The sequence below is a fragment of the Agelaius tricolor genome, unplaced genomic scaffold (genome assembly GCF_023055355.1).
Source record: "Agelaius tricolor isolate 1412-34295 unplaced genomic scaffold, bAgeTri1.0.p SCAF_18, whole genome shotgun sequence".
Taxonomy (NCBI): domain Eukaryota; kingdom Metazoa; phylum Chordata; class Aves; order Passeriformes; family Icteridae; genus Agelaius; species Agelaius tricolor.
The window spans coordinates 5272222-5287703 of record NW_027269278.1 but is presented as its reverse complement, the minus strand read 5'-3'; the positions used below and the strand labels follow the sequence as shown (position 1 = coordinate 5287703).

General features: G+C 38.4%; 1 protein-coding gene across 17 annotated transcripts in view; it reads left to right on the top strand.

Annotated features, from left to right (window-relative positions):
• The window catches only part of TENM2 (teneurin transmembrane protein 2), an 883055-nt gene that overhangs the window by 643149 nt on the left and 224424 nt on the right, over window positions 1-15482 (top strand). For all 17 annotated transcript variants that reach the window (XM_071443114.1, XM_071443122.1, XM_071443121.1 and 14 more), the window contains one exon: window positions 14841-15050. In XM_071443114.1, the coding sequence (XP_071299215.1) occupies window positions 14841-15050 (210 nt within the window). The remainder of the gene's footprint in view (window positions 1-14840; window positions 15051-15482) is intronic.

Below are 15482 nucleotides of genomic sequence, written 5' to 3'. Positions count from 1 at the left end.
GCCTTCAGGTAATCTTCTCAATTAGTCCCTGGGGCTGTAGAGACAGGAAAATGAAGTTCTCTTAGCAGGTAAAATTGCAGGTTCTTGTTAAAATCAAGGTTTTAAGCAATCTGGTATTGGAGGAGAAAATAAAAAAGAGGGTAGGAACAGATGAAAGTCCTGGACTTGTGTCTAATGGTAAGGATGGTGAAATATGTGATCCCCTTTTCGGAGAGGATGGTAACTAACTCTGTAACCCTCTGGCAGTGAACACTGCTTCTCTCTATATTGAGCCTCTCTGTCTTGCTAACTTCATCTACATTCCCTAAAATCCATCAAACCTTGTGTTCAGCCTTTGTAGGGCCCCAGTGGAAAGCCTGAGAAGATTTGGAGGATATTGGAGAAGGGGCTGGGCAGAGAGGGGACAGGCTGGGAATTGCTCTGACCTGAGCCAGTTGCTTATTTAGGGCATTCAGTTAATAAATAACTGAATCACCCATCACCTGTTGCTTCCTTCTGAGGCAGAAACATCTTATATTGCCTTTTATATTCATAGTCAGAAAGCACATACCAGAAAATTGGTACAACATGTTGGGGAAAATGCTACTGATGAGAAGACAGGCTTTGCTGTGAGCTAGAGAAACACTTCCTAGGCAGGTGTAGGGGGTTGTTTGTTGTGTTTGAGTTTATTTTGGAGGAAATGCTTTTCCAATAGCTTGACTGAGCCCAGCTGTAAACCTGAATTCCAGACATGAGCTTTCTGCAAACTCTGAGTAGCATCCAGGTAGCTGAGAGGATTTGAAAAATCTCATGCATACCTTGGCCTGTGGCAAAATTTAAATCCAAAGAAGCCCAGAGATTTCTGAAGATTTTTCTCTAGGTATGTTTTAGATAGGTGCAGAGAAATGAAAGGGAAATTTTGTGATAGAAGTGGTCTCCTATCACTGAAAATCACTGAAAATTCTAAAATAAGTGTTATATGAGTGTGTGGTTCTTTATGCTTTAGTGTAGGAGGCATCTTTTGGAAGACAGCAGAGAAATCACCCTTAATTAAAACTGGCAATCTGGAATTATTACTTTTATGATAGTTTTTACTGTGGGCTCCTGGCTATTGTTACTGAAGCAGAACTTAGATCATATTGGCATAAATCAGGCTAACTGGTTTTGCCTTGCAGGACAGACTTTTTAATACCTCCAGCTTGCTGGTTTGTTGATTTTGGGTTTGCTGTTTGTTTTGTTTGTTTTGTTTTAGTGACATCAATGTCAAGTAAAACACATAACTTCCTTCTCATGGCTAATGAGATTTTTTTTTCTGAAAATAACTCAAAGATCAACTCTTGGCAGTGTTAGGACCCCACATATCCCAGTGTGCATACACACATATATTTGTGTGTGTGTCTATACTTGGATGTGTCTATAAAACATCCATATAGATGATATACCCCTAACTCTTATATATTCACTGAATTTTGGTTTTCGTATTTGTTTGGGTTTTTGGGGTTTTTTTGTGGTTTTTCTTTTTTTTTTTTGGGGGGGGGGGGTGCGGGGTTGTGGGGTTTTTTTCACCTATTACTTGCAGCAGAGTAAAGGAAGATCCTTTCATTGGGGCCTGCCTGGGAAGGGTTACCTACAGTAGCCCCTGGGGAGGATAAACATGAGAGGTTTTTCCTTCCTTTAATAAGGAAGGAAATTTATTAATAATGAATAGTTTAATAATAATAAATAATTTATTAATAATAAATTTAACATTTATTTTTTCATAATTAATCTGGAGATCTGGAGCATTCTTTACCCAAAGATATGAAATGCATCCCATTTGAGTTGTAGTGTTTGTTATGCTGGCATAATTTTTTAAATACACTGCTCAAGATGGGACTAGTGGTTGTATATGCCTTGTAATACACTTGTTTTTATTTTTCACTTTTTCTGTTTCAGGCATTTTATCTATTTTCTTCTGTGTGCTATGGATGAAAAATATATTTGATCTCATAAGAAAGTATAAGCAAATGACCAGGAATCTTCTTGTCATTAAATTTTACTAGGTGTTAATTACAGGCAATTTGGGTGTTGTTGCAAATTTGTAAGTTGTTGACCAGAGAAGAAACTGAGGATTTTTTCTCTTTCAATGACCACTCATTTTCTAACATAAAGAGAGTCATGTATTGACTCTCTTATGTGTCTACATATAATATCTAAAATAATGTATATTTCATGTATGCTAACATGTATATGTGATTAAGCTTGTGGGGGTTTTGAATGTCTTGCACTTTTGTGTCTTTATTTAATTAAGGGCAGGATTGGATCATCTCACTAGTAACAGTAACATAGTCACCTTCTTTCTATTTGTCATTAAAGGAATATATTCTTTATATCTATATATAAATATAGATATATATTTATATGTAGATAGATATAAATATATATAAATATATATAAATATATTATGTATATTATATATATTTATATTTTATATATATATATATCTTTATATTCTTTATATATATATATCTATATTCCTTCATTAAAGGAATATATGTGTTATCCATAAGGGATTTCTACTTTGGGGATCTTAGGGCCTGGCCTGACTTGGATTTTCTTTTGTTGCTCTTGTACATATGGGGATATAATAAATGATGGTGTTAAGCTTAATAAATGGATGCCAGTCTCTGTAGTTATGGCACCTAAAAGTACCTGCAGCACCTAGCAGGTGTTAAATGGCTGCTCCAGCTCAGCAGACAGTAGTTCTGTGTGCCACTGGTGTGAATTGTTGTGGGCTTAATCCTGCAGTCCATGGTGAACCTAAAAACTGAAACTGCACTGAGCACAGTAGAGAGGTTCTGTAGGTGTTGATTGTAAAACCAAGTTTCTGTGCTGAAAGTTTGGAAGATGTCAAGTGTTGCATACTGTAATTGGACGTTGTTTCACCTGTATACCTGTAAAATTACATGGTGCAAAGGATGTTCTTCTGCCCTGTTTCTCTGCCTCACTGCTGCCAGGTGATGCCAAGGTAGTGCCAAAATCAGCTGTGGTGTGTCCTGGGATTGTTCTGCAATTGTTTCATCTGAATGTGAGAGGAAGCTGCTGTGTTTAATGTGGGATCAAGTTCTAGTTGGGAGAATTGACTTTCTTCAAACATTTATTTGTAACATGCAGCTAGCTATAAATGCAGTAGTTGAGCCCCTCTTACCCTAAAATACCAGCATAAATGAATATTTGAAATATTTATCCAGAGTTAGGAAATTGAGACAAGTTAGAAGTTGTTTTTTTCTGGTGTGGAGACCTGACTTCAAGCAAGGGTAAAAAAGAAACAATCCCAGATTATTTAAGTACTTTTTAATGTTGTCTGTCTCCATTGATAGCCTGAATTTTTGACAGCAAAAGCATTTACAGTTCTATGCAGTTCATCTTCCTTGACTGATTTCTCCATAAGCCTTTGACTGAGTTTAGCTATGACTTATAGCTTGAGCATGGCATTTGGGAAAAACAGAAAAGTAGTATAAATGTAAATGTGAAGAGCTACAGCTCATTCTGTTTTTGAAATTGTTGGTGTGAAAAGAACTCAACAGTGTTTTATTTAAACAAGGTCTGCTTCAACCTTGATTGACTTGCAGTAAATTGCCTGGTACGAGAGGCAAAAGGAAGTGGATAGAAAAATGGCAATCAACACCAAATGTTTCACATATTGATTGACAAGCACCAGAGATGTGCTAGAGTAAGATAAATTGGCTAACAGAGCCCATCTTGACAGCTCCTGAGATGGGAAAATTGTTCCTGTTAATTTGCTGCTGGGACCTTGTCATTTATGGGGATATATATTTGAGTGCCTTCTAATGGTGTAAACAAACTTTGGATTCCTAAGTAGCATATTTCAGCTTCAGTTGCTTTAATTTCTCTTTGTCCATGTATTTCTGGGCTGTAGTTTTAAAGTGCTTTAAGACTGAAAAGATGAGAGAAACTGTCATTGTTTTAAAAATACAGCTTGTACTGAAATACAGAATGATACATTCAAGCTATTCTGTAGCCTGTTTGATTTTCAGTGGGGTTTTTGCTTTACCAAAAAGCATGGAACAGAGCCCATTTGTTGCAGGGGAAGAACATGTATCTTTATTCCTTCATTCTGGCAACTTTAAGTGTAACTACAATGAAAAAGAAATCTTGTGATTTCTTACCTTTTTAACACATCTAGTTCTGTGCTTCCAAATGCCTTTTAATCAGGTTACAGGTTATTTTAGTACTGCAGAATCAAGATCCATTTTTCATATAGTGGCCTTTCATGTCTGCAATTTCTTTTCATTAAAAGGAAATTTTAATTTCCTGTATTGGTCTCACGGAGTGCCATTAATTATGGGGATACACAGCAGTGGTAAAATAATTAATGGTCTGATCACTGTTGTGTTGTAGTCTGCCACTCAGGTTTTATTTTGGCTAAATCTTTCCACATAAAGGGAAATTTGACACAAACCTTCTCACTTCAGAATAAATAGTTTTCAGTTTTCATGTAAGAAAAGTGAGCAGATTCCAGTCTTCAGCTAAGGTGTGGTCTGTAGACTGTAGTTTATATTCTGCTTCTTTATTTGGGTCTACTTCCCAAACTCTGAACTAGAAATCACGTTTACAAAGATGGAATTATTTCAAACCTTATTCAGTACTAGGTGAGAACAAAATTTTATCTGCTTATTTGTAAGTGTTTTGGTAGGTTGTCCATAATCCTGTGCTGGGGTACTTTGTGTATTCCTTACCATCTTCAGGCTCTAGCTAGATCTACCAGAAAACATCAGAGAGATTCTAAAGGGTTAGTTAGGCCTAGCTCACCCTATGTGATGGCATTTCACTTCCCCTTAGATGTTAAAGTGCACTTTGGGTGCAGGCTGTGTTCCTAGACCTGAGCACAGAGCATTATCCTGCATTCAATGAGCACAGCAGCCTGGTATTGAGCCAGGAAAAGGCTGCAGCTGGGGGAGCATTCAGGGCTGCAGACAACTGCAGAAACCCTGGCTGTGCTGAAGGCAAAAACAGAGTTTGCATTGAGTGACGTGGAGGTTTCACTGTGCTTTGCTGTGAAATGCTGGGATGGGTGTTCAGCCTCGAAGGAGGATGTGTTACAGGTGTGGTAACTTCAGCAGGGGCACACAGGAGTCCAGTGTAAAATATTGCAACAATCTTACACATCTGCAGCACCGGTTAAATGTTTAAGTTAAATTCTGATATGCTTTTGTGCTTTGGAAAATCCCACCAGTGACAGAGAGGACTGGAAAGTCAAACTTTTACTTTGCTTGTACACCCAAAACTCCTGCTCAGTCAATATAAATGGTGTAAATGCAAGGCTGGATGTTGAGAGGAGAAACCAAATGAAGCAAGGAAAATGTAAATCTCAAGATTATGTCATGTAAATTCAACTATCAAGAATAATGGAAGAATAATTCCCATCATTCTGCTGCTGTCCTGACTGCACCTCCCTATCTGCCAGCACTAAAATAAAAACACCTCTAGAGTTTGTCACAGCAGTGGGATAGCACTAATTCAGAACTGTGTTCACCACACATTTAGAAAGCAAATAGCAACACCATATTTTAACTGTAGGTGGAACCAGGAAAAGTAGTCTTTAATAGCCTGAAGCAGAATCAGCCAGAATATAGCACTGGCACATGACAGAGCAGATTTTAAGCATATTATTTAAATTATTTGACCATTTACATAATGTGGGTCATGTGAAGCCTTGTTTTCATTTCTCATTTTTCCTCCAGAAAATGGAGCTGCTTTTTTTAGTAGGCTGCAAAGAGTTAACACAAATCCCATAATCCTTTTCCAACTCCCAGCAGTTAGTACTGACTAGGTACCACTCTCACAGAGTTGTTAAATAATTACAGGTTGGAGTTTCCTCATGTTTGTTCGAGATATTGTTATTTATCCCACCTATTAGTGACTCCAGGCACTTGAAATGCTGAGAGTTGCAACATCCCTGGAAATAAATTCCTGTAATAGACATAAAGCCAACATTCAGGGGTATATGCAGTGCAGATGGTGTGAGTGGTTGTTTAACAGTACTCAGAATTTCACTAAAATAAGGTGAAGGTAAACAGAAGGTGTTTGGATAGTGGAAACAAGTTTGTAGCCCAGCTCAGTCTGAACTCCTGGTGTCCCTGAATGAAGATGAAATCAAGTAATTCTAGATTGAACTGAGAGGGAAGATTTCACAGGGTGCCTGCTAATTACCTACCCAGAGCCTAATTACCACCCCTTTGTTAGTGGAATACCCTGACATCAATGTTTAGCTGGTAAGATTGATAAACAGGGAATTTTCTTTCTTCCCAATTTGTAAAAGCTGCAGATATTATTAAGTTAGCATAAAGTTCATTCACATATGGTTGTGGATCTTCCAATAAGTTTCTTCTAAATACATTCCTAATCTTAGATTGTTATTTTTGTCCCACAAGGAACAGGCAGCTGATAAGTTGTTACAATTTAATGTTAGTTATAGTTAGTTCAGTAGAACCTTTTTTAGGGAAGTTAAATTAATTCTGCTTGGTGTGAGTTTTCCTCCCATGGATTTGTCTCTGGTTTTCCTGGCTGAATCAGAGGTAGGATAATATTAGAAGAGACATTTTGACTTTATGAGTGATGGGAAAAAATCATTGAAACAAATTACTGTTTTCCAGCTATGAAGGTATCAAACATATGCCAAGTAATCAGCTTGTGAGTGTAATAGGTTCATGAAGGAAAAGGGTTTTCTAATCTTATTCACTGATGTTTTTCCCGAGACAGCAACAGCTTTTATAAAATGAGGCTTGTAACTTCTCATTACAGAATCTAATCTGCCCAGAAGACATTGAACAGCTGCAGAACCCTAACATCATCTAGCTGTAAATTGCTTTTATTATTTATCTTTGTTTAACTAAAAAAGAAGGGGGCATCAGATGATTTAACAAGACAAGAATTAAGTGACATTAGCTTTTGACAGCAGCAAATTATTCCTTTACATACTGAATTGGTTTAGATAATTCTGAAGTCATGACTGTCTCCTTATTTTTAATATCCAAATTTCATAAAACTGATACATTTTTAGATGGATTGCTTAGAAAAAATAATTTAACTTCAGCACTGGAAGTCAGAAGTGATTGATTTCCAAGTTAGTCTCATTCTCCTGCAGAGTTTTTGCAATGATAATATCTTCTGTTGGTACAGTGATTTTCATATTCAAAGATTACACATGTGCAGTACTGCAGAAAATATTAATCATGTACAGAGGTCAAATGGTTTAAGGAAGATAACAAAGCTTAAACAGGCTTCTAGAATGGATCTGTAATAAAAAAAGCAGGGATCAGGACTTGCTGGTGGTTCTTCATCTTTCCCTTTTCTATTATCTGCAGTTCTCAGACTGTATTCCTGGTTGTGCAGTAATGGTTTTACTTCAGAGGAGAGGGAGAAGAAATACATTAAATATGGATATATTTCCATGGTTTGTAGTTTTGCTTTTTGTAAAATAAATAATTAATTGTTTTTGAACAAATGTTGAGAAAACTAAGCAAGATGTAGGGAGTTACTAATTTTGTTAAATGGGAAAAACACAAACCCGTGGTACTAAAATTGCCTTTGCTGATTCACTGTGGTATAAATCACAGATGATGACTTACTGTGTCTAAATCTCTCTTTTGCTATTCTCTTTTAATTGTCTCAGCACCATTTTCTCTTTGCCTGGTATGATATGATGGCATCAGCTGCATCCTTACTGGCCCTTACTGTCTGTTGTGGTGCAGAAAAATACCTGGACACATCAGAAACAGGTGTGGGCTTTTGGAAACATCATGTTTTCTCCTTTGACTTTTGTGAAATAGACTCTGTGAAAATCTTTTTCTTAGCTTGGCTGGTTTTGTGCCTGTTTGCTTTCGGAGATAGGAGCTTCAGGAGGACTGGAAGTACTTTTCTTCACTGATAACTCTCTGTCATCCAAATCCTGATTTATATCTTTATCTTTTGCTCTTTTTGAATCCTGTTTGCCCTAGAGAAGAAGTGCAGCAGTTTAGGCAAGAGGAAACAACTTGGAGCTGAAGAAAATGATCACAGACTGTTTGATTCCTTTCCCTCTTTTTCTCACATAGTTCATTTGGGGCTTTTGTTTTGTCTCTCCCCCTTGTGATGCCTTAAGTTTCAGTTTTCATGTTTTTCAGATTCTGTGCTGCTTTTGTGTGTAGCTCTAAGCTTCACAGTAAATGTAGTGAGTTCTCTCCACAGGGTGGGTAAACATAACAATCCTTCTCCAGCTTGACCAAGGACAACTGTTACAAGCTCCAGGCCCAGAAAGTATAACCACAGAGAAAATAGTATTGTAAATAAATGCTCAATTCAAGAGAGAAAAACAAGGAGGATGAGGATGGAACTTCATAACCTAAAGCTATAGTTGGAATATTAACTCCAATATGCAAATGGACCAGAACTTATAAAAGTGAGAGACTTAATGACTGGTTGTGCAGGGGTCTTAGGATGAGGGAAGAGATGAGGAACTGACTCCATGTTTCAGAAGGCTTGATTTATTATTTTATGATATATATTATATTAAAACTATACTAAAAAAATAGAAGAAAGGATTTCATCAGAAGGCTGGCTAAGAATAGAAAAGGAATTAAATTATAACAAAAGCTTGTGGCTCAGACTCTCTGTCCAAGCCAGCTGACTGTGATTGGCCATTAATTAGAAACAACCACATGAGCCCAATCCCAGATGCACCTGTTGCATTCCACAGCAGCAGATAACCATTGGTTACATTTTGTTCCTGAGGCGCCTCAGCTTCTCAGGAGGAAAAACCCTAAGGAAAGGATTTTTCATAAAATGTCATGGCTACAACTGGTCACGCATTTTGTGAGCATTTTGGGTTCATCTTGGGTGTAGCCCTGGCTGGGCTCTTGTGCTGCCCAAGGTGGATCCATTGATTTTTAATAAATCCCTGCTTAACTTTTTTACTCTGCCTAGCTCTGTTCTAGGTCAGCCTTCTCAAGGCAGCACTTGAAGTGCAGTCTGCAGTCAGGGGTTAAGGGAATGCTCTGCACAGCTGGCTGGGCATGGCTGCTTGCCCCTGGCTAACCCCTGGCAGCTCCTGCCTCTCCTGGGAGCAGGCAGCACAGCCTGCTTGCCTCTGGGGGAAGAACTTCCTCCCCTGGGCAGAGCTTTTCCTGCTGGGGCTCTGCTGGCCCCCAGTGCATAGAAGCACAGATGCCAGTTGAGCTACAAAAATCACACATGCTGCTGCTCCCCACCCATGTCAGTTAACTGTGCTAATTCACCAAGTACAAAATATTGATGTTCCTTGTGCCACTTAGGACAATATATATTTGGTTTATTAAATATAACTCTACTTGAGAGGGCCCAAGGCAGTGGTGAGCAGTGCTGTGCATACATATTAGAAGGAGATATTTGTCTTCTTCTGCAGAAGGCAATTTTTCTGGGGAGGAAGAGGAGAGTCTGCTGAATGTGCCGTACCTCAGGAAAGTTTCACTTTCATCAGCTACCTGCTTAATTTATAGTGCTTTGCACTGCAAAAATGTACACCTTACTTATCTAATTGTTTCCTGACACATTTAGCAGCTTTTCTCACTCTTTACAGTGAACTTAGCAATGCTGACAATGTAGGTGCTCTAGTTTAGGCTGACTTGAAAACGTAGTGTGAATGTGTTAGGTGGAGGAGGCTGTGAGCTGTTACAGGTCCTGCCTGTGGTCCTTGTTCTGATTCTGTCCAGCTTTCCTGATGGAAGGGGGCAAAGGAGGCCAAGATCTGATCCTTCTCTTTTATCACCTCCGGTTAACATCCCCCCATTCCATTGCTAGATGGCCCTCTGTGTATAATTTTGGTGTAAATGAGCAATGCAGCAACTGCAGTTAATGATCCTGTCCATCAAATAAGTCACTAACATAATTTTATGGGATTACTTTGCACAGGGTCCTATACTTTGTATTGGTGTCACATGAATATCAGCAACTTCAATCAGTAAATGTCAAAATCTTAATTGCCAATTAAGTATTTTACACAGTGTTTCTGATGCCATCAGTTATGGAGAAACAAGTCTTCTGCTCTCACTCTGCCTCCTCAGCTTCCTGCATTAACACTTGCATGCCACTACATCTTCCCAAGAGCTGGTTTTTAAAAACAATTACCTAAAGTTTCCCTTCTTTGTGCAATCTAACCTGCCAAGGACTGCACAGGGAGATGTTGGCTTGTGTCCACCTTTTCTACCTGAGCCCTGGTCCTTCTGACCAGAGCTGTAGAACAAAGGGGCTTTATTGATAGCAATATATGTGACTAATTTAGCTTTTACAGGGCATTCATGTTTATTAGCTGCTTCACTGGCAGATATCCTTAGAGAAGAACAGAACAATTATATTATAACCCCTTGTCTGTGAAAATTAACAGCTGTTGAAAGTTTTGAAAGCTGATCTTACTTATAAAAGCCTCTACATATAGGACGATTTTCTCTCCTAAATGTCATTTATCACTATGCTGCTTAGGTATAGGACATTGATGCTGAAATGCATGGGGTTGAACACTCTACACAGATGTTTGCTACACATGTCTCACCTTAGAAGAGAGGTTCTGCTAGTGGAAAAAGCTTGAGAATTCCATTACAGATACAAGAAGCTTTGACATCAGTATTTACCACCCCTGGGACTCTGGGGTGGTAAATGACAGGATTTACTGAAATGAGTAACTTAAGAGTGTGAGATGGCAACACACGGGTTGTGATCTTCCCTCCTGTCCAAATTAATGGCAAAATAGATATTTAAGGAGTCTGGATTCATCTTTAAAATAATGTATGCTTTTGGATATTATGCTTGTATATCTAGAGTTGTGGGGGTAACAATACTTCATTATATAAATAAGTATATAAATATGTGCACACACATTTGGGAATGCATATTTCCATGATTGCCGCACAAAATTGTTAAATTCCAGGGGTTTTTTTGGTTCCCTGTTTCCTGTCATGCACCATGGTGTAATATAGAGGCCAGGGTTTTACACACACAGGGACTTTATTTATCCACAAAACCCCACAGGTCCTTTAAAGGCAGAAGAAGAACAGAGAGTATGAAAAGTGTATCTCAAATATCCTTCAGTAACTGATGAGCAGCTTGCATCTCTTCTTTGATTGTGTCTCTTATTTATGTATATTCATGCTGGGAGTGATTGCAGGCAGTCTATGTTTTTTTCCTTTGTATTATTTTTTTTTGTCCTTCTGGTGATGGTGTGGTCTTTCAGGCTAATAGCAACTGAAGTATCTCTTTTCCCAATGTGTTATTGTGATTGAGATGAACAGGACTCTCCTTCCCTGTCTGGGCTTGAGACATTACCAGCTGTGAGCATGGCCTGATTTCTGAATGTAGGTTCTACAGCAGATTTTAAGCATTAGGGACTTAAAGTGTACCAGTAATTGAAGAATGGTTTCATAAAAATTCCTGGGCTGGTGAAGAAACATGAGCCTGATTTAAAAGGAAAATGGAATATAAGTGAAAAGGTAAAGAAGGCCCTTGCAGACTGAGGTGCTGTGTAGTGTGGAAGCCCAAAGCAAGCCCAAATCTGAATGAAGAGTTACCACATTTCTTCCTTCACTCTCGAAAAGGAAGATAAGAGAAATGACAGGAGAAAGGGGTGGGAGGAGAGGAAATTTGTTTTTTCTTCTTGGCTGCTTGCTTTTTGAAAAATGCCTTAGGAATGCTGTATTCAGTATCTGTACGAGTCTTTGTCATGCATGAGTATATGCAGTATGAGCATGCATATGAACAGATATTGGGGAAAGAACTGATACAATTCCCTTTTGAAAATGTAATATAGCAGCTTTAAGCCTGCTTCCCTTTCTAGCATTTGTATCTGGTTTATGTTTCTTTGACTGTGTTACACAATTACATTATTGCTGTCACTGTAAGTATCCATTACATAGGATTCTGTCAATGCTCACCTAGATAAAAAACTTATTCAGAGAAGCTTTAATATATTACTATATGAAGGCAAATTGTAGGAACTCCTATTATGATTTAACTTTTGAAAACAGCAGTGTAATAGAATATGATGTTATCGTATGTCACAGTATTTTTATAGACTGTAGGGTATAGCAAATCCCATTGAGAAGCAATGGAAACTTGGAATATTTTAAAGAGCTGGGAAATTTCAAAATATGACTGTTGGGATGCCTGCAGACACATGAATGGGTCTGACAGGTTTATAGAACCTGCAAAGCTTACTGTGTTCTTTTAAATGTTACATTGAACTTATTTGACCAAGATATTAATGTAAGTATAAATCAAACCCCTTATTTCTCACTTAAGAGTGTATAGTAACAAATAAATTACATGTATCATGCTCTTTATAGCCTAACTGCATCCCCACACTTTGGGATTTTCACAAGCCATTCTCTTGACTGTGGTACTACAGATAGTTGCCCCTTAGATTAAAGCAAAAAAGCTCTTTCTGTTCCTGTTCAGTAATTTTTCAATTAATTTCCCACCAAATTTTACAAAAGGCTGGGTGTCTTGAGAGATCCCATGTGTTTCAGGGGCTGAGAGTGGAGAGAGAGAGAAAATGTTCTTTAAGAGTCCCTCAAAGAGGGTAGGTAAGGCTGTAGGGGGAGTTTAATGTTTAGTAGATGCAAAAAACTCAACGTGATAGACCAAGAATGTCCCAACATGAAAAGTTGGAATTAAATTTGGCTATTTATTGGGTGAGGCTGGGCTGGCAGTGGGTTCTGTGGCTCACAGGCATCTCTGTTTTGCCATTATTGTGTGATTATGGGCAGATCTTCCTCAAGAGCCAACCTCCCACCAAAGTGATGCCCCATTTTAACAGCTTCATACCTTCTGATTCCTCCCAGCTACAAGCATAGCTGCAGTAATTAGACGTTTTGCCTTTTCTTCAGGGATTTGGGCTGTATTATTTCATGATGGTAACAATGTCATTAGCATTCCTGACATAAGAATTCTCAAGGTTTGAGGCTTTTTTTCATTTCTCAATGTATTCTGCAAAATTGTACCTAAATTGCTCTAAAATACCATATGTAGTTTCCACAAAAGGAAAAAAAATCTTTTCCTTCATCTCATACCCTCACACATCCAACAGTTTTATAGTATAGTAATATATTTCCATATGATACATGCAGCCAGTGCAGATTTAGAATTTATAAAGCTGCTTCTTTCAACTTCACAGTTTTGAAGCAGAGCCAGAATATGTGAAAATGAAATGCACACAGTGGGCACGAGTGTCACGTTCCTGTCAGAGGTGTGTCAAACCTCAGCCTCTCTGCTTCCTTCTGCACATTGCAAAGAAATAATTAGAAGCTGGTTTTGCTCAATCACATCCCTGGAATGTTTAGGATATTCATGGTTGTATTTCATAAGAACAGCATAATCATGAAGAATAACAGTAATTATTCCTATCATCAATGTTAGAATTATTTCCTCACAAATGCAAGTCCACAATGAAAATATTCAATGCATATTGAATTTTCTGCAGCATAAAAGATTGCAGGTGGGAGTTACTATGGAGTAGCTTAAATCCATTTCTGTCATATAATATCTTGGTCATTCAGTCTTAACAATTTATCCAGGGCTAAAAATATAATAACAAATAATCATAAAATTCACTTGCCTGTGTTCTGGTATTTGTTTCATTTCAAAAGTTTTTGAAGGGAAGAAAGTATTTCATGTTATTTGCTGGTACCAGGCAGTGCAAAGTTGGTGGTTTTCAGTATCTATGTGTGCCTTTGGTTAATTGCTGTATCCCAAATAAAATTTGTACATGGGAACTGGAACTTTTCATTTTCTTGGTTTTGTTTTTCCTCCCCTCATTTGGAATTTCGTATGTGATTCCATATATTTACTTAATGGTACAAACCTTAGGGCAATTCATATAAAGTGAGGGGTCCTTGATTCAAGAAAATGAAGGTATAGCTAGTGAGAAAATCAGTGTGTCTTTTCTCTCTACTGTTTCTTTAAGAATGATGGAAATAAAGATATACCATTTTATGTAGTTTTCCTGTGTTTCAACATTTGTAGCAGATCTCTGCCTTACAGACTTTGGCAGTATCACAAAGGTCATATTTTCTTACATTTAAATTATTCATGAAGAATTTCTTCAATGCACTAGATAAACTTGGAATGAAAAAAAAAAAAAACCACAATAAAAAAAACCTGTCTTCATCTGTGTGCATTTGATGGAATGGATTCATGTAAAGTTATGGGAGTTTTCACAAAAGAATAGGATGCATAATTATGAACATTTTTGTTGTTGAACTGATGTCACTGCTTTGTGTGACCAAGACCATATTGTTGCTGTGGGCTGAAGTATTTCATACCCATTAAGGATTGGGCTTCAGGATTGGAATTTACCTGGCTGGGCAGGAAATTGTGCTCCTACAGCTCTGGTGAAGAAAGCAATGGGAGAGCAAGGACAGCAGAGCTGAGAATTGCCAGCCCAGATTCCAGTTGAGCCCATCTCTAAAGTGGAATAATTGCCTTTCAGTCCTGCTGTCCCCTCCTGTCACATCTCTCAGTGGGATCTGGGAAGGTTCACAGCATTCCTGGCTTGAAGAAAGCCTTTGCAGGACTGTTTCCTGCCTCTGAGAGATTCCTGTGCTGAATCAATTTTCCTGCTTAAAAAACCAAAAAACCAATCAGCAAACTACTATTATTTTAAGAGATGGAGAGATGTGATGCAATTTCAGGAAATGTGGTACAAAGGGCCAGGCTGGTACCAGTGGGGAGGCTGGGGGGCTGAGCATGGCAGCACTGGAGTGTAACCCTGGAAGGTTACAGTGCCAGGCCTTGGCTGCTGGGGTTTTTCCATTGCACTCATGGCTGATCTTGGATCCCTCTGTCCTCTTTCCCAGGTCGTCCCATCCCACCCACATCCTCGTCCAGCCTCCTCCCATCTGCCCAGCTGCCCAGCTCTCATAACCCTCCACCAGTCAGCTGCCAGATGCCATTGCTAGACAGCAACACGTCCCATCAAATCATGGACACCAACCCTGACGAGGAGTTCTCTCCTAATTCTTATCTGCTGAGAGCGTGTTCAGGGCCACAGCAGCCTTCCAGCAGTGGTAAGAAAATTGCAAACATATGGAGTTTGTTTGTGACATGTTTGTGCCAGTTTTATGCCTTCTTTTTGACTGTGTGCAAATGTGTTCTTGCATCAGCAGAAAATCAAGAGCATCTACGGAAATGGGGCAAAGAAAATCTTACTGGTTTATTTAATGGAAAATTCCTGGAAATGCAATCCATCATAGATGGTGTTCCTTCATTTTACTATAGAGGGATTTTTAGTTTGAAGTATGGTAGGAGCTGTGTAAGAAATATTATTGAATTCTTGTCATCAGAGGGATTTATTTTTCAAAGTAGGTTTTCTGCTCCTTGTTGCATCTGGTAGGAGAGAAATGTACACACAATGGTTCTTTATTCTGCATGGGCTAATGTAATATATCATTTGGTGATGAGGTTTTGTATCTAAAAATGCATGTTGCTTCTGCCAGTCT